The sequence below is a fragment of the Anguilla anguilla genome, chromosome 10, assembly GCF_013347855.1.
Source record: "Anguilla anguilla isolate fAngAng1 chromosome 10, fAngAng1.pri, whole genome shotgun sequence".
In the NCBI taxonomy this organism is placed as follows: domain Eukaryota; kingdom Metazoa; phylum Chordata; class Actinopteri; order Anguilliformes; family Anguillidae; genus Anguilla; species Anguilla anguilla.
The window spans coordinates 846,438-865,437 of record NC_049210.1 but is presented as its reverse complement, the minus strand read 5'-3'; the positions used below and the strand labels follow the sequence as shown (position 1 = coordinate 865,437).

At 49.7% G+C, this 19,000-nt stretch overlaps 1 protein-coding gene across 2 annotated transcripts; it reads left to right on the top strand.

Annotated features, from left to right (window-relative positions):
- The first annotated feature begins 871 nt into the window (after positions 1-871).
- On the top strand, positions 872-18,486 carry si:dkey-178e17.3 (somatomedin-B and thrombospondin type-1 domain-containing protein). Of its 2 annotated transcripts, none has more exons than XM_035380483.1 (5): positions 872-1,578; positions 11,064-11,249; positions 12,104-12,194; positions 17,676-17,834; positions 18,202-18,486. In XM_035380483.1, exons 1-5 carry the CDS (start codon positions 1,329-1,331, stop codon positions 18,305-18,307), a joined length of 792 nt encoding a protein of 263 aa, XP_035236374.1. In that variant the 5' UTR covers positions 872-1,328; the 3' UTR covers positions 18,308-18,486. The 2 variants fall into 2 exon arrangements, with proteins under 2 accessions (XP_035236374.1, XP_035236375.1); XM_035380484.1 differs by having other exon boundaries at positions 875-1,578; positions 11,067-11,249.
- The last annotated feature ends 514 nt before the right edge of the window (positions 18,487-19,000 follow it).

Here is a 19,000-nt window from a genome sequence, read left to right as displayed (position 1 = left end):
GACAAGGATGTGATATTTTCATTTCTAAAAATTTTTACACTGCCCTACATCACGGACTGACCTGGCTGTAGTGGGCCCATAGACCGTATGAGTGGGCCACATCACTAAAGCTCGATGAGGGGGAAAGTTTTGGTATTGTTCCAGAGCGGCTGTGTTCTGTGCGCTCGCGCTTCTTTCAGTGGACAGCTCAGTTTCTTCCCGCCAGAGAACCGAGGGAGGGACGCTTCTGTTTTCGTGCCAACGAACATCTTTGACTACGCCTTTGAACTGTTTTATTTATTTTTTTATTATTGCGGCGAACAACTCTTTATAAAAAGAAAGAAAAAAACAATGGCTCCGAGATGAGTTTTTGTTCTGTTTCTTTATAAAATTTTAAAGACTCCCCGGAGTTATTTTACTGGTCTTAATTCGCCCTTCCTATTTGGAGTTTGACATTGTTAAATACCTTCAGTGTTATCGGGACCTTAGGGCCCAGACCGTAGCCCAGTGAACTGGTTTGAATTTAAAATTGTACATTGCGGAGATAATGTGTTTTGATCATGTTTTTCTTCCCTATACGTTTAAATACCGAGGCCAAGACCTATTTATAAATTAGCCTATTTTTTAAAAACCGATTAAATTAAGAGTGGAAAGCGAAATGTTTATACTCGATATCAATAGGGGCCTGCGTCTAGTTGGATTATTAGTTGTGCGATATTTCGTATTGCCAGCCGTTATAGCCTACTGTCACAGGCTGCATGACTAACGAAGCAAAATAAACCGTTGATCGATTGTAATGTTTGGAACTTTGCTACTCCCCAGGACAACAAAAATCAAAGGCCTCCAGAATACAAGGGATGGTCTATTAAAATTACACTCCAATGTCTTTTCAGAAGGGCGGGGTTCACTTCGACCCCTGGGCAACAGAAACGTGTAGAGGAAAACGTGTAGGCTACTCAGAAACCATGGCTTTAGTCGGTGTCAGACAAATAAAGTAGGCTGACTGCCGAAGATGATGTGCACGAAGACTAATTAGGCTAGTGTGTTATATCAGCAACATATATTAGCTTACCTTTTCTTTATGTATGAAGACAAAAGATCGGTCTACTCGCATTTTGGTGAATTGTAGCCTATAGCAGCTGCCAATAAAGCAAATTAAAAGACTGCTTTAATTGATGAATTACTTCCTCTAAAAAAACAGTGTCATTCAGTTCGGACTGAATGCATTAATTCATTCTCCTTTGTTTAAAAAATAAGTTGTTTTAAATATAAAGGTTTCCGATAAACCCCACGGAGGTAGTTCGTGTGCTACCAAACACGCGCAGGTTTCTTCCCATAGAATTTGCAACATGGGAGCACGCGGGCACGCTTTGGGATGCCGCGGGCTGCTTCTCGGCGGAGTTTTTGCGTTTCTTCCGGGGATATTTTTTCTACAGGCAGAAGCCGGCTGTGCCGAGAGGGAAAACCCAAACTGTTGCACTGGACGAAACAATGAATGCCACGAATTTTCCCGACGAAAAACTGTTTGCTACTGCGACACATATTGCCAGAAAACCGGGGACTGTTGTGAAGACTACCAACGTGTTTGTCAAATATCCGGTGAGTTGTCTCTCTTCTTCAGCTATTGGTTATTATCATCGCAATACTTTACTATGTTTAATCCGTAAATATTATGATTTAACCACGTCATTTGGCAAATACGTTTTTCTATGGACAGGTGTGTTCCAGAAATTAGGTGTGTATTTGTTGACTAAAACCACATCGTACAGCCTACACCTATTATGTATAAATGCTACCTAGTTTCATATTTTGTCTACGTTATACATTTTAAATAGTAGTTTTGGTAGGCTGCTTGAGAGAACCAGTGAGAATGCAACGCTGGTATTGTTCTCAGACAAAATCTGGCACGCGGTAGCTACTTCGAACTGTACACTGGGATGTAAGCCTAAATGTTAATATTTTTCTAAATCAAATGAGGAAATGTCACTTTGCAACGATGATATTGTATTTTCTGTTGAGACCGACTGCTTAGAGTCTCAGTCGAGGCAGTTGAACTGACTGGGGAGCGTTAGAGCTGTTTTTCCACAGTGTGCGTTATGTTTATGAAATACGCCACCTGCTTTAACAGTCCTCTCGCTTATTTCCAGTTAACTTACCAGGGCAACATAGATTCTTCTAAAAACGCACAAGTTGTTCAAAACACCATCGTGTAAAATTGTGTAGAACATTATGAAGAAGTTGTGGCGATCTCTAAGCGAAACTGTCTTCCCAAAGTTTCCCCAACATTTTAGTGGAGTTTACTTGTTATTTGCTTGGTCCGAAGGACGGATAGTTATCAATGAGGTGGCGGGGCGGCAGTTAGACATACACAACATATTTGAGGCAAGGGTGCAAATCTTTGTGTTCAGAGACCGCAGACCGCTCACAAGAACATCAAAGATGAGCTTCAAGGGAAGGAGGGGTCAAAGTTCAATGAAATATAGACATTTAAAAGCAAGCTGTATGTCTCTGAATGTGCTTTTATTTCTGTTTTGATTGACATGTTTCTGACACTTGGGTGTTTAGGTGTTTGGTTCTTGGTGTTTTGTGTAGGTGCTTCTGTGTTTTGTGTAGGTGTGTTGGTGTGTCAGTTTTTTGTGTAGGTGTTGTGTGTAGTGTTCAGGTGTTTCGTGTAAGTGTGTAGGTGTTTTGTGTAGTGTTCAGGTGTTTTGTGTAGGTGTATTGTGTAGTGTTCAGGTGTTTTGTGTAGGTGCTTCTGTGTTTGACCTGTGTGCGGAGGCTATGGAACAGGATGGAAGGTGTGTTCTGGCTTGTTGTGGTATAGCAGGGCTATAAGAGTTGCTTTCAGCAGTGTAAGCTCAGTGTGGTGCTTCCTGTGGTGTCATTATGAGGATTAAACACACACAAGCAACACAGCTGCCTGCTGGACGAGGCCGTTTGAGGCTGGAAGTGAATCGGCAGTATTTCACCTGAGTTTTGCTTTGGTTTTGTGTTTTGTACTGTAACCCTGTTTTAAATGAATACATCTAAGGAAGACTGTGGTGTTTGTTTCTGTTTTGTTTTTCCGTGAGTTTATTCCAATCCCCCTCCTTCTCAGTATTGATTAATTGTCCTTAAGGTTGGCATGGCGACCCCACGCCCTGAACTCTACCCTGTCCAGGAAGTTGAACTAATTTCTGTAAATTATCCCGCTCGTTAAGTTGGCTGCTGTTTTACGGTTGAGATTGCCGTAAACACATTTGTCTTGCTGATTTAAATTGCCATGGCTGACTACATACCCGCCCCCCCCCCCCCCCCCTCAGAGTACTCAGGGTGGTCATGCACCAAAAAACAAAAACCTTGGGGGCGGGGCTATACACTCCCCCTCCTACCCCTTCCCCTGGTGGGTCGGTCTCATTCTTCTGTAACTATGACGACAACAAATTAAGCAGGTGTAATTTACATGACATTCCATTTGCATTTACAGTTCTGAATGCAGTATGACTGGTATTTAGTTAAAATGGAGACTTTTCTCTCAGTGGGGGGGGGGGGCAGTTTTGCCAGACTGAGGAGTTATGGGCCCCTGAAAGTGGGGAGGGGGAGGGGGGGTAGCTCCTCCCACCGTGGCTCCTCCCACCGTGTTCTCTTACGTGACGGACAGCAGCAGATCAGTGAGGTCCTGGTGCTTTAAGACCTGAATGACATCATGCAGTTGGGCGAATGGGAGCGCTTAGATACACACTGCAGTGAGATAGGGGTCTGCTTTTTGGGCTGTCCGGCGGGCTCTGGGGTGAGATAGGGTTCTACTCCGGCTGTCCCACAGGCTCTGAGCCGTGGGCTTGTATCAGCGCTGTTCAGCTGGTGACCTGCAGACCAAACGCCGCTCGTATGGGACGCTCGGCTCCTCCCTCTCATCACTGAGCGGCTGTTCAGATTCGCCATAAACTGACCGAGTGAAGTTCTGCAGCTCGCTGTCGGCCTCCTCCCACAAGACACAGAGTTATACGGAACGAGCGCATTTCACTGGCTTACTGTAACACGCACACACACACGCACGCACACACGCACACACACACACACACACACATACACGCACACACACACACGCGCGCACACACGCACGCATGCACACACGCATGATTCATTTCATACACTCATTGTTCTATAAGCGCGTGGAGAATGTTTGCACAATGTGCGCCTATTAGATTAGGAACTTAAAACTTTCAGATTCTTATGTTCGTGTGTACAGCTCTGTCAAAACAAGTGATATGTTTTGAGTAGTTAGTCACCATTCTGGTTTTGTGGAGTGCTGGAATATTTTCATGTTGAAATTATAATTACAATGGCATGTGATTACAAAACTATAGCAGACAATATGATAAGAATATAAAATTTGACCAAATGGGATTTTAATATCAGATGACAAATCATATGAGACTTATTATACACAACACTCAAGGGATCAGAAACGCCACAGAATTAAAGTGAATTTTGGCTGGCGACTCATCCCACTTCTGAGAAGTGGGGGAAAAAAATGGAAAAATGGTGCAATTGGAGAAGGGATTCATGCAGATAGTATCTGGCAGTAGAGGATGAGCTCAATGGAGAAGAAGGAAAACAGGATGAAGTGATGGAGGTGTTTATCTCTCCACTGAGTCTGTATTACTCATTTTAAGTGACTGGGGTCTTTGTTTCTTGTGTTAATGCATTCATAGTTTTGACTGCAGTGCTGTTCTAATTTTTTTGGCAGTGTGGAGTGATTAGGCAGCTGGGTGTAGAGTTTGTTTTGTGGCAGTTTGAGCAGGACACTGGAGTTACAGTAACACCCCTACTCTTAGTACCATAACAGTCAGAACTACATTTTAACATGTCTACTAAAGTACAGTATCTTCTATAGTACTGTGCCACCATCACTTGCTGGGAAGTTAGGCTTCTGTTTTTTCCATTTTGTCCAGAGGGAGGAGTGCCCCCTACTGGCCCACCCACATCACTTCCAGCAGCGATATAGTTTTGCTACGTGGCCCCATAGTAACAGAACCCCTCTCTGCTTAGCTTCAGCAGTCTGACCAGAGAGTGGTACAGGCTGGTGTAGCTGCTAAAGGCTATGAACCAATCAAATGAATAAATATTTTACAGTGCTGTAGGATGAAAACTGGAACACTACATACATAAAGGTAGTTGTACACTGTTTCTGTATCCATGGGAAAGGCTTAGAAAATGAAACTAAAGCCGTGGGCTTTCTGTTAATGAGGTAACGGATTTGTTTGGGAGAAGAAAGCACTGGCTGGCTTTAAGAGTCCGTGAGCTCACCCTACTAATGTTTCCCCTGTTTCCAGTGCCAGGCCACACAGCTCTATATAAGGGAATCAGAGGCGGTTATGGGCAGCCTGACCTGGACCGGCACCAAAGATAGTCACAGAAAAACGTCCACCATGGGCGACGGAGCATTTCAACTTCTTCTCCACCAATCCCCTTGTTTAGGTGCACTTGGAGTTCACATGATCTCACGTTTAGCAGGTGCAGCGTGAAATAAACTGAGGTGGATTTCTGGACTGTTCGCAAAAACGCAAAACATTACTGAGACATGACGTCCTTGTACCTTTTTAACCTTTAATACGCGCACACTTACCTATTCTCCATGTAACCAAGTCTGCTTCCAATTATGTGTGATTCGGCAGTAATCTTCTGCCATCTGTGCTGTTCCAGGCCAGACTAGGTGGGGCTGAGACTTGGATGAAAGTCACTGTTATGCTCGTTGAACACATTCTTTATTTATATGTTTAAAAAGCATGTCAGTAGACCACGCTGCCCGCCAAAAGAAACACAGCGAGAGAAAGATAGGGTGAGTTGGGCAATAATTTCCATGTATTTCTGTATTTGTGGGAGATTGGAGAGATTAGTGGTTTTTACACCAAGCCTTGTGGAGGCTCTTTCAGGCAGTTCTGTGCGTTCTCTGAATAAACGGTAAAGAATGTCGACTCTGGACCTTGTTCCTTGAAGGTTATTCCTGTTTATGAACAACGTTTTCATGAAGAAACTGGAAATGTAAATTATCCTTGTTAAACAAGGTCGTGCATTTTTTTATTTTATGTTTTGTCTTCAGTGTTTCCCCAGTCTGAAGCAGGACAGGGTTTAGTCTGAAGATTCAAAATTACAGCAACACTTTGCTCTGCCCGGTTCCCCATGGGACTTTTAGGCCGTAGATGGAAGTGCTGTTTGCAGGGTCCTTAAACGTTTGCTGTTCATCAGGCCTGCTGGCTGTTTCGGTTAATAACTGACCTGGAAGCTGAAGAGTAAATCCCTCGACTCATTTCACTGTTTAGTGAAGATATGTGAGACGGGGATTCTGTGCGAAGCGCTAGATTCTGTGCTAAAGCCAGAAGAATGCGGGACGTTTACGAGTTTCGCTCGTGGGCCGTGGTGAGCCGAGGCGAGCTCGTGGGACCCTGGAGAGGTTCGGTGGGGTCATGGGAAATGGGCGGGGCTGCGGCGCTGCTACAGAACAGGCCTGCAGCGGGACGCCCCTCTCCAAACGGCCAGCGCTTCTGAACTCCGCCCCTCATTAAACCCTGAGAAGATGCAGAGTTTGAGAAACACAGCTTGGATTTATGAATCGGGATTAAACCTGGCAGGAAGGGTGCTCCTCTGAGGTGCTGCTGTCCAGGACTGGAGCCCAGCGGGGGTGCTGCAGTCCAGGACTGGAGCTCGGGTGGGGTGCTGCAGTCCAGGACTGGAGCTCAGCGGGGGTGCTGCAGTCCAGGACTGGAGCTCAGCGGGGGTGCTGCAGTCCAGGACTGGAGCTCAGCGGGGGGCGGGGGTGCTGCAGTCCAGGACTGGAGCCCAGCGGGGGTGCTGCTGTCCAGGACTGGAGCTCAGCGGGGGTGCTGCAGTCCAGGACTGGAGCTCAGCAGGGGTGCTGCAGTCCTGGACTGGAGCTCAGCGTGGGTGCTGCAGTCCAGGACTGGAGCTCAGCGGGGGTGCTGCAGTCCAGGACTGGAGCCCAGCGGGGGTGCGGTTCGGTGCAGTTTCCCAGGGTTTGGGTGGCTCAAACACGGACTTGAGTAAGTGAGGTTAATCTGGGGTCAGTCAGCCGCGCTGTGAAAGTCTGAGGTGCTCGGTCAGCCCCTCTGCCAGTTTAGGAATGCATCATCCTCCTCATCCTCCTCAGCGCGATGATGAAGTGCGCTGTGTATCTGCTGAGAACAGCGCGCGGGGGGGGGGGGGGGCACGGGAGGGGGGGAGTGTGGGGGGGGGGGCTCCATTAGCTCCTCTGTGTGTGCAGACCGCTCATTTTGCTGGGGAGGACAGTGAGCCTGAGAAAGTGGCGTCTGTTTCTCGTCCCTGTGAGCTGTGCCCCCGTTTCAGCTCCTACCCCTGACCCTGCCGGTGCTGCACGATTAGCCATGTCCAGAGCAGTACTCAGCAGGAATAAGGATCAATGTTTTGATAAAGAAACATTGAGAACCATATCTAAAAATGAATGTAAAAAAATAAATTTTTTGTTATTGTTATTGATGGATTTCTGAGCAGTCGTCCGTTTTATTTAAATTAGAATTTTTAAAAAATCATAAAACTGATGACTGTAAACCTCTGTGTTCTTTCTCTGCGTGACTCTTGGCTGTCTGTCTGTTGCTTAATGAAGGCTGCGCCCGTTTGGCTCTTCATATGGGGGGGGGGGGGGTTCTGTGGTGGGGGAGTGAAGACCATCAAAGCTAATTACCTTGTGACCCTTGTCAGGGTTGACCTCTGACCTCGGGGCCTACGGGGTGAGGAACTGGAACGCTGACTAAAGGCGACGCAGAGAAGGCTCGTTTAGTTACGCGACTGAGACGGCCTCGGTGTGCCGCCCTGCCAGGCTGACCAATCAGATCAGAGCGTCCCTGTGCTTGTGCTCTTAAGATGGAGCCCGATGCACAGGACGGTTAGGGTTCGTGTGCAGGTGAGAGCCGGTCCCTGTGGGCTCAGATGGGCGGAGTTTCACAGCGCTGGCTGCGCTGCGTGGGGAACCTGCTGGAACCCGGGCTCAGTCGCCCCCCCCCCCCTCCAGCCCGCAGATCTGCAGAACTAATCTGCAGGAATTTGGAAATTCCAGAGTGGCTTTGTGTTCCCGCGTCACGGGACGGATGAGCGGGACCCTGGGAATGGGAAAAGGATCGGAACGCCGCGCGGCCGCTGAGAAGGATCGGAACGCCGCGCGGCCGCTGAGAAGCATCGGAACGCCGCGCGGAAGCGGCTAACTCCCCCCGAAACTCAGACGCTTCATGGCCTCAGAACTTTACCGTTAAAAATGGGTGTGCCTGTCGCTGCTTAGCGCACAGCTGGCTGGACAACAAACAGGGAGTCTTTTCCTGGAAGACTCTCGCCTTTGAACAAGGACACTGATATCCAGGCTGTGAGTCATTTGGCACCAGTCAGCATGTGCTGTTCCAGATTTGCTTTCCCAAGGTAATGTTTCTATAAATGTAATGACGCAGGCCTCTTCTTCACAAAAGTCAACTTCAAACATGAACCTTATATTTTGTGTCCCAGTTCAAACTCTGTATTGGCTTGTGTATCATTGTGTCCGCTTTACAGACCGAACAGCTCTTGGCTGTGATGTCAGCGTGACGCAGGCAGGTCTGGGTGTACACCTGGCGCAGGTGTGCTGAAGGCTTAGGACGTCCCTGTCAGGTGCATTGATGGCTACAGCGTGCTCGGTCTGCCACTGCATCTGACAGACGGACGGACAGGGCCTGGTCGTACAGAATGACAGGGCCTGCTGGTATTGGGACGGTCTCATGGTCACTCTGTCATACTTATCTGTGACCAAACTGCCGTCGGGGCCTCGATGGTTACTGAGCTGCCTGTGTGAGGCGGCTCGAATCGATGCGTCTCGGATCAGGTGTGCAGAAAAGCTCCTTTCAAAGGAGGATTTCCATCTTTGCCGAGTGTTGAAGTGTATTAATCATTTTAGAGCTTTTTCATGGGTCATCTGTGCCTGTAAAAATTGAAGAAGTCTTACGTGCTTCCCCCCCTCCCCCCGCCCCCCCCCCAGTACAGATGTTTCTCCGGCGCAGTGCCCGTGTGGGCTGAGCCGTGGTTGCCATGGCGCTGTTGCCATGACGCTGTAATTACAGCTCTGGGTGTCCTGTAGGCAGCGGACTCAGCGGCCGGGCTCTGTGATTGGCCCTTCACACAGCCCTGAGAGACGAGGGCTCGCTCAGCCTCTTCAGACGAGCTGCAGAGCGCTGGGGGGTTTGGGGGGGGGGGGGGGGGGCTTAAGGGTCCCCACAGGTGGCCGAAAACCCCACACAGGACGGCTTCCGCACGTTAATCTGGGGCGCCTGCGTGCGTGTCCACTGCCAAACACAATCTGCGAGCACAGCTGTATTATTGGGATTAATGCGCCCCCCCCCCCCCCCCCCTCTTTGTTGGCAGCTGGGACCCCGCGATTAATGAGCGGTTTTGGTGGGAGATAATCAGCGTGTTGCCGCCTTCCTTCCTGTGCCTGTGAGGGTAGAGTCGGTCCGCTCTCCTGACGAGAGCGTGGAGCCGACAGGGACGGGTGGAGGGAAGACATGAGCCACGTAGCAAGCAGCGCTAGCAAAGTGAGGAAGGAGTTTATAAGAAAGGCAGTCAAAAGTTCAGAAAGTGGGTCTGTTTGTATTTGTAACTCCCCTACATAAAGAATATTATTTGGCCTGAATGTAATCTCTGCAAGACTTTCTCCGCAGTGGCAGTCGTCTACAAGAGGTTCAGCCACTTTTTTTTTTTTTCAGAATTTGTACTTTTTTGTGAAAGAAAGTGATGTCACCCTGTTAACTAGCTTTAACAACAGAAGCAGGGTGTGGCTGAAGCCTATTGGCTGAATATCTGATTACCCTCGTTTCCCAGTAAATGGGGGAGGTGATGTCTGCTGCTTACGTTTTCGGCATTCAGTGGCCAGCCAGTAAAGCACAATGTGGTTAATGAATCACAAATATTACATTTTCACAGCTTGCTCAGTGATTACTGTTCACTGAGGTCCATTGTTAACGGGTTACTGAAGGTATTTTTTGTGTTTAGTGGATGAAACCTAAATTAACCGAATGAAAGAAAATCTAACTAGGCATTGTGTTCTGCAGCTGCATGGACATCCTGCTGTAATGAAGGTTTTGAAAATAAAAGACAGGAAAGGATCATCTTTGCAGGTTGAACATCTTGCCTAAAACTGACCTGCTTATTGGAGCTCTTGGTTTTCTGTCCTTAAAACCCACTGGTTTAATGAATGTTGTCTCAAAATCAGGGATGTTCCAGATGAGTAGGTGTTGCGTGGGAGGAAGATGAGTAATCGGAGCATCCTTCCTCCTAATGTGCGGGGGTGGAGGGGGTGGGTTAATGTTGGCTGTGTGTGTGTGGGGGGGGTGGGTTGATGTTGGCTGTGTGTGTGTGGGGGGGGTGGGGGGGTGGGGGGGTGGGTTGATGTTGGATGTGTGTGTGTGGGGGGGCGGGGTTGATGTTGGCTGTGTGGGGGGGTGGGGGTGTGGGTTGATGTTGGCTCTGTGTGTGTGGGGGGGGGGGTGGGTTGATGTTGGCTGTGTGTGTGTGTGGGGGGGTGGGGGGGTGGGTTGATGTTGGCTGTGTGTGTGTGTGGGGGGGTGGGGGGGTGGGTTGATGTTGGCTGTGTGTGTGTGTGGGGGGGTGGGGGTCGGCTGGCTTATTACAGCCAGTCTGCTGCTCAGTGCAGGAGTAACAGAGACTGACAGCTCTCCTGAGAGAGAACAGCCCTCCCTCGCTTTTAAAGAATGTTTCTAAGAGACTTGTCCTCTGCTGCAGCCAAGATGGAGTTTGACCAGAATACCAGACTTTATGGGCATGGAGCTCTTCCCAATAGGACTGCACACTAAATTCAGTATTTTAGGTTTTCCATCTTTCAGACATCGAGGTGTCATAGTTTATTAACCTCACCTGTACTCAGAAGCATCTCAGAGCAGGTGTGTGGATCTGGGGTCAGGTGTCTCCTGGCCGTGTCCTAACCTCATTCAGTAGGAGCTGACAGGTGAGACTGATCCCAGATAAGCTGGTTTTTGTGGCGCCTCTCCTGATCTCCCCCCAGTGCTCTCACCCCCGTGCTCTCTCTCCCCCAGCAGCCATCGACTGTGTGGTGGGTCGGTGGGGGGGGTGGAGCCAGTGCAGCGCCCCCTGTGGGGCGGGCAGTAAGGAGAGGAGCCGCCAGGTCACCGTGCCCCCCAGGAATGGAGGGGCGCCCTGCCCAGACCTGAAACAGCGCCGAGGCTGCTTCGGCCAGAGCCCCACCTGCAGCTCCGCCAAAGGTAACACCTCCACCCTCTATATAACACCTCCACCCTCTATATAACACCTCCACCCTCTATATAACACCTCCACCCTCTATATAACACCTCCACCCTCTATATAACACCTCCACCCTCTACATAACACCTCCACCCTCTATATAACACCTCCACCCTCTATATAACACCTCCACCCTTTATATAACACCTCCACCCTTTATATAACACCTCCACCCTCTATATAACACCTCCACCCTCTATATAACACCTCCACCCTTTATATAACACCTCCACCCTCTATATAACACCTCCACCCTTTATATAACACCTCCACCCTCTATATAACACCTCCACCCTCTATATAACACCTCCACCCTTTATATAACACCTCCACCCTCTATATAACACCTCCACTCTCTATATAACACCTCCACCCTCTATATAACACCTCCACCCTCTATATAACACCTCCACCCTCTACATAACACCTCCACCCTTTATATAACACCTCCACCCTCTATATAACACCTCCACCCTCTACATAACACCTCCACCCTTTATATAACACCTCCACCCTCTATATAACACCTCCACCCTCTATATAACACCTCCACCCTTTATATAACACCTCCACCCTCTATATAACACCTCCACCCTCTATATACACCTCCACCCTTTATATAACACCTCCACACTCTATATAACACCTCCACCCTTCATATAACACCACCCTCCCCTTTCTTTATACAGCAACACCACCCTTTATATAACACCTCCACTGTCCGCCTTTATATACCACCATTTTGGGGGGGGGGGGGGGGGATAGGTTGAAGCCCTCATGCTGGTGTTTGATGAAGGGCTGCTCTCTCCTCCAGAGGTGGCCAAAATCCTGCCCGATTCCTTCAAGAGGAACTTTAAGGACCCCTGGAGACGGCCGCACATGCTGATGAAGGAGGAGACGCCCAGGTCAGACTTGCAGAGGCGGAGCTCTTCTAAACCCCGCCCACTCACCTTCTAAACCCCACCCACTCACCTTAGAAACCCCGCCCACACTCTGAACTCTACACGCTCCTGAACAGGCCTTGGGGAATGTGTGTGTACGCGGCTGCGGTTGGACATTCCAAATTAGGGTGGGATAGGACGTCTGCACCATGCTGGGTACCAAATGTACAACAACAATTCATAAATTCATAAACAGACATATCTGGCCTAGCATCTTTTTAACATTCATCAGTGAAGTGCTTACATAAAACCACCAGAGGGGAATATCTGACCTTTGTCTAAAAAAAAAAAAAAACTTGAGAAATCTCCAAATGCAATTTTCTTGATTTATGAATAATCTTATGTCACAATGTTGTTTATATTGTTAAGAATTTAACTTGAACTCTCAAGAAATTGAGATGAAGCGAGCTCATCAGTTTAGGTCTCCACTGTTGTTGGTGGATGCTTCCATTAAGCTCTGGTTCTTAATCAGAAGCGAATGAAAAGCAGGTGTAGATTACCTGGGCCGCACGGCGATGCCTTGCGTGTTGTTCTGAGTGCAGGAGGCCTGTGTGTTTGTGTCCTTATTCACACGCTAGCCCTCGCTAAAGGAACCCTGCTCCTGTTCCGCTGGCCCACAATGCACCACAGGCACTGTGACTGATGTGAGCTGCAGATCTCTCTCTGATTGTGGCTGTTTGGGCCGGAGAGCTGGACCTGAGGCAGAGGTTCAGACAGACCGTGTCCAGTCTGAGCGCTGGGACAGATTAACGCTGTTTTCTTGTTTTGACTGAGTGTGACGTTCGCGAGCGGCTGGCTAGCGGCTGGCTAGCGGCTGGCTGTGCTCCTCTCTCTGCAGGAGCTTAGTGCTCAGCAGCTGGGTGATGTGTGAGTGCAGCGTGTGCCTGTTAAAAGCGTGTGCTCGTTGGACGGGACTGTATTTCAGGGCTCGGCTGGTTTGCTGGTGGGGTGACGGATGCCCATTCATTGCCCTTGTGCAGTATAAATGCTGGGACATGGAGTAGGTCTGGTGATGGAGATTTTTTTTTGGATGTTTTATGAAAAAAAGAAAAGTGTTTGTCATCCTGTGTTTTGGGGTGGGGTGGGGTGCAGGGGGAGCAGGCCACCAAAGAAGCCTCTTTTCCAGGAATGAAGTTAAGCTCTGCTCCAACAGGTACATTTTAATTAAAAAGTAAGACCAGGTAAAAAAGCTGTAAATCAGAAATCCTACACCGTATCCAAACTCAAATTACCAATCAGCATTCCTCCACCCCCCCCCCCCCTTTCCACAGCAGGCCTTTTGTGAAAACAGCACTTCGCTTCTCTTCCTGTGGAAGACACAATCAACTGGTCCAGAAGCTTCATTGAGTTAAGACCTGGGGTTAGCCAGTGCAGCGCTACAGCTGCCGGGTGTGTTGGGTGTGAGGGGGGAAAACACACTGCAGTCAGTCTGAAGAGCCGCGCTCTATTCCGCATGCAGGCTGTTCCTTCTTCACGGCACCCAACCCGTGCGTTTCCTGTTCCCCTCAGCCTTAACCAGCCTCCATCCTGACCTCAGAATGTTCTGGAACCTGCCAATGACAGATCAACGTGTGACCGGTAGCTCAAAGTGTGACTGACTGCTCCCCTCACTGTTCTTACCATCGAAAGTTCCGTCAGGTTCTGTCTGTCTGCTTGTGCTGGAACGTTCCGCTGTCTCACTCCACCTGTAAACTGATCGAGGTCCTCGGCCAGGTGTAGTAGAGCTTCAGTGGAGGTTCAGTGGAGGTTCAGCTGCGCTTTCTCGACCTGAACCTCCTGTTTGTATAGAGAGAGGAGCACAGAAAGCTTGCAGAGTGGAGCGTGTGGGGAGTCAGTGATAGTAAGGTGGTGAGGCGGATGTATTAAGAGTAGAAGTCCTGTGCTTAGGATGACCGGAGTGTTTGTGTTGAGCACAGGCTGCCTTTGTCTCTCTGTGATGTGTTCAAACCTGCAGTCCCACAATCAAAGCCTCTGTTTTTCTGATGTTTGATTGAAGGTTTCACCTCTTGTTTATTGTGGCCTTCCGCGGGGGGCTGGATGCATTAAAGGCAGCGCGCTCTCCGCTGAGCGCTGCAATGCTAATGTTAGTTTGGCTCTGCGCAGATGTGAGCTCCGCTCCGCTGGCTTTGTGCTTTGAGCCCGGCTAACAACTATAAAGTGCGTCGCGCTTAAAACGACCCCCAGGAAACGCAGGCATTTCGGAGAGGGAAAAGAAAACATCCTTTATACTTCAGAGCGCGCACTCAGGAGTGCGCTCTGGCTGTCACAGCAGGGGCTTGGTTATTGATGACAGCACTTAGCTGTAATTACAGGGCGATGGTGGAAGCGGCCTTCTCCGCGACGGCTCTGCTCCTCTCCCGCGTGTGAAAAAGAGATTTGAAATGAGCGTTTGGTCATTTTCTGTGAAGTTTAAATGGAATCTTGGAAGTCTTACAGTTCTCTTGGTGCTGAATTTTCTCACGCCAGTGTCATAAATTTTCATCATAAATTTTTTTTTTTTTTTCATCCAGATGTCTATCAGAATGCTCTGTAATGGGAAATGGGAAGGTCAGATGGGTGAAACAGGAATGCAGAGGTGTAGAAACAGACTGGGGGGAAGCAGAGGGGGGGCAGCGGGGGGTGGGGGGGGCTGCTCTTGGCTTTGAGGGCTGGAATTGTAGAGTTTGTTTGTTATTCTGTCTCAGGGATCATTACTGGTCTGATGGCCTTCATTTCTCCGGATGTGAAGTCATTCTGATAACCGAGTATGAATTAATTTATTGTTGAAACCTGGCTGGCTGAAACAGGGGCATTCCAGCGATCGCAAACTTGGCCTGTCGAGATTAACATCCCAGAAATGCTCGCTAATTAGTGGAACGCATCTCCCCAAAAACACAACATCGGCCCGGTCCCGGTCGCGAAAACTACAAACGCTGGCCTTGTGCCTAGAACTAGGGTTGGTTACTCAATCAACGAATAATATTCTGGTAAAGTTTAATACGCAGTTGGCTGTTCATGCAGCATACCAACTCTCCTTCTCTGTACAGGCGCTCTGGTGGCTAGCTGTGCTAATCGACATGTTTACACAGTTACAGCCGCTCATGCCAGTGACGCTGACGGGCTGGGCTCAGACCCCAAACATCTTTAAGTGAGGTGAGAGCTCTGGCTGCCCCGCCAGCGGGCTGGCGCCAGTCATGCCCATCCGTCTGCCACCACAGCGGGCTGCTAGGAGACAGTCGCCATGGCGATCAGCTGCTGAGAGTGTAAAATGGCCGCTGAGCAGTCCCACAGCGGGAGTGTTGAGTTAAGCGCCGGTGGACCAGCAGCTGTTGCCGACGGCGATCCTGTAAGAGTGGGGGGGGGGAGGGTGTGGGTCCTCCCGCGTCTGTTGCTCCTTTGATTCTGTCCTAAATTCGCTCGGCTGGGGCTCCAGTGGAGCTTCACGCACCTGTGCTCAGACCCCAGCTCTGAAACGGGCCGTTTGATCCAACGTGCCGCCCCCCCCCCGCCCCCCCCCTGCAGGCAGAGCACTCCTCTGTGCCTGAGGAGCTGTGCAGCAGGCCAGCTCATCCGGTTCTCACAGCCCGCTTTCCCACTGATGTGTTTCCAGCGATATCTCCTAAAGGGGGGAAGACCTCCTTCAGACTGACGAACAGAACACCATGTCCTCCGCAGCGGGACACGGGGTCCTGGCCCGGAGTTCTGGCCCGGTCCGCATATCTGAAGCCTCACATCTGTGGCGGGACGCTCATCTGGCTGGCTGTGTGTTTTGGCTGGCGGGGGGGAGGGCGGGGGTGGGGGGTCTGTGCCAGTGCACCGCTGGGGAAGGGGCCAGTGCTGCAGTCCTGTGTGCGACCTTCTCCCCGTCTGTGAGATCAGACACAGCACTGGTCTGAATCAGCTGTTTACATACTTCTGTCTCCATGGAGGCCCAGTCACACCCGGTCCGGTACCAAAAACACATCTGAAACACTTTACATGCCAGTAACTATTTCCAACGAAACAAGTAACTGAGCAAAACAACCCTTAGTGAGTAAAGAATTTGCTTCCGTATAAATGTGGTAAAAGTAGATGTGTTTAAAGTAGTAAAGGTTTTATTGCTGGTGCCTAAAGAGTCCGTTTGTGTGCCGGTGACTGCACCGGGGCACCTGGCTGACTGTGGGACTGTAGAGCTGCACGCTTCAGATACACGGAGCCATTTTACCTCATTAAACCTCTCTGTGTTTTTATCTTCATCCCAAATCATGCCCTCTTTCCTGCTTTACTAAGAATGGCTCAGGCTAAAGGAAAAAAACTGGAAAATTGGCTCTAATTGATTCAGCATGTCCTGCTCTGATTTCTTAATCTGACATGCAGTGCTTTCAGTATCGCTCACGTGGAGACGTTTATGTTCCCAGACTTCTGTCCTGAGTGGCTCGCGATCGGAGACTCTGCCAAACGATTGTAATGAAATGAAATGTAGGTGCCAGATGAAAATCTGTTTTCCATTTCACTGACCAAATAAAATAAAATGATAATTCCATGTTTGTAACTCAACACTTTTATTTGGAAATGGTCTTTGTCATTTCGGAGTAAAGGGACACAGTTGTCTGTGTTGCATTGGGACTGTTTGTAGTGGTGAAAAGAACCCCCACTGCTGTCCCGTACACCACCACTGACTGTGACTGTGAAAAAGCATGAACATACTATACATAATCAATATTTATTCATCAGATACAGTGCACATGATGTTGTTTTGACATCTGTTCAAAAACATTTAAATTCCATGTTTCACTAAGTGAGTTTACATTTGAATAAGCAGTGGCTCTTGGTGTTGGGTTCTGTGGGTTTGAGAACCCTGTTCTCTGTGTGTGGACAGTCCGCAGTGGCTCTTGGTGTTGGGTTCCATAGGCTTTAGAACCCTGTCCTCTGTGTGTGGACGGTCCGCAGTGGGTGTGGAAGAATGCACAGCCCCTTGAGTGTTGTCACTGAGGAATACCTCTGAAGCAGCGCTGGCTTTTACTGGCATGAAACCTGCAATTAGAGCCAGAGAAACAGCCGTGATTAAAGCTAACAGGCCCCAGCCACAGTTAATGAGTAGCCCAGGGAGATCACACACCCTACCTTCACTGGGAAAACACGCACCTCAGAGTATAAACAAAAGGGAAGTTTGTTGAGATTTTCACAATGGCTATTAGAATATTTGCATTGTGCTGGACAAAGTTTTTGCGATTCACTGTGTGTTGATTTGCTGTGTGCTGAGTGGCTATGTGCTGATTGGCTGTGTGCTGATTTTCTGTGTGTTGATTGGCTGTGTGCTGATTGGCTGTGTGTTGATTGGCTATGTGCTGATTTTCTGTGTGTTGATTGGCTGTGTGCTGATTGGCTGTGTGTTGATTGGCTATGTACTGATTGCCTGTGTGCTAATTGGCTGAGTTTTTATTGGCTGTGTGTTGAAGTTGCTGTGGGCCTCCTTCCTCTCCCCAGTTACTGTGTGCAGCTGCGGGTGAAGCAGGCCAGCGCCCCCTGCAGGCTGCAGGTGTGGAGCGCCCAGCTGGTGAGGGAGAGATCCGTCTGCGCAGAGTGCCAGAGCGACGCCATGGACAGCAAACAGCGCTGCGGGGGAGACGGGCTGGAGGCCACACGGTACCCCTGCCCCGCCCCGCCCTGCCCTGCCCTGCCCCGCCCCGCCCTGCCCGCTGTTACCCCCGCCCTGCTCCGCCCCGCCCCGCCCGCTGTTACCCCCGCCCTGCCTGCTATCACCCCTGCTCTGCCCCACCTGCTGTCACCCCCGCCCCGCCCACTGTTACCCCCACCCTGCCTGCTATCACCCGCACCCCTGCTCCGCCCCGCCCCACCTGCTATCACCCGCACCCCTGCCCTGCCCCGCCCTGCATATTTTTAGTGGCCACAGGAGTGGAATTTACTGCGGTCTTGGCTGTTGACTGGCCCCGCCCTGTTTGCACTAAGCCCCGCCCTGTTTGTACTAAGCCCCTCCCCCTTTGCATTACAGGACGTTCTGGACGGCAGCGTCAGTGCCTGGCTGCCACGGGTCCTGGGTTCGAGAGTCGTCCACGGAGAACTGCCATTGCCCGATGCACTCTCTAATCTTCGTGTAGCCCCCCCCCCCCCCCCATGCCATGGCGAGTGCGCTCACACGTGTGACTCAGGTGTAACCAAGGGAACGCCAGCCAGCCGCCTCCCCTGCCCGAGATGGGAGGAGCAGCAGGAAAAACTGATCTCCCTCCACCCTGACCACCCTCACACACACACACACACACACACACACACACACACACACACACACATGCCCACACACACACACACACATGCGCACGCATGCCCACACACACATGCACACATGCACACACGCACACACGCACACACACTCTCACGCACATACACCACCGCCTTAATAAGCACAGTGACCACACGTGTACCCAGCATTCTCTTCTTCCAAAGCACAAACACGTCTATCAGTCTTCACCTCTGAGACTACGCTATCTACCTCCATAAATGCAGGTGCATTTAGTCATGCATATATGTATAATATATAAATGGTATTTTTGCTTTATATATTTTTTACCTTTTTGTTTTATGGCTATTGGTCAAATGGTATGTGGCTTCTTCATGTTATGCGGCCTACGTGTGTGAATGACAGGGAGAGCTCAGCTCCCTTGAAGCCAGACACAGCTCACACAGTCCCCATTAGTGTACCTGCAGTCATACACACAGTCCCCATTAGTGTACCTGCAGTCATACACACAGTCCCCATTAGTGTACCTGCAGTCATACACACAGTCCCCATTAGT

Coding starts and splice junctions, on each gene's coding strand:
- si:dkey-178e17.3 (XM_035380483.1), top strand. CDS start 1,329: ATGGGAGCACGCGGGCACGCTTTGGGATGCCGCGGGCTGCTTCTCGGC. Junction 1,579..11,063: donor ACGTGTTTGTCAAATATCCG/GTGAGTTGTCTC, acceptor TCTCTCCCCCAG/CAGCCATCGACTGTGTGGTG. Junction 11,250..12,103: donor CACCTGCAGCTCCGCCAAAG/GTAACACCTCCA, acceptor TCTCTCCTCCAG/AGGTGGCCAAAATCCTGCCC.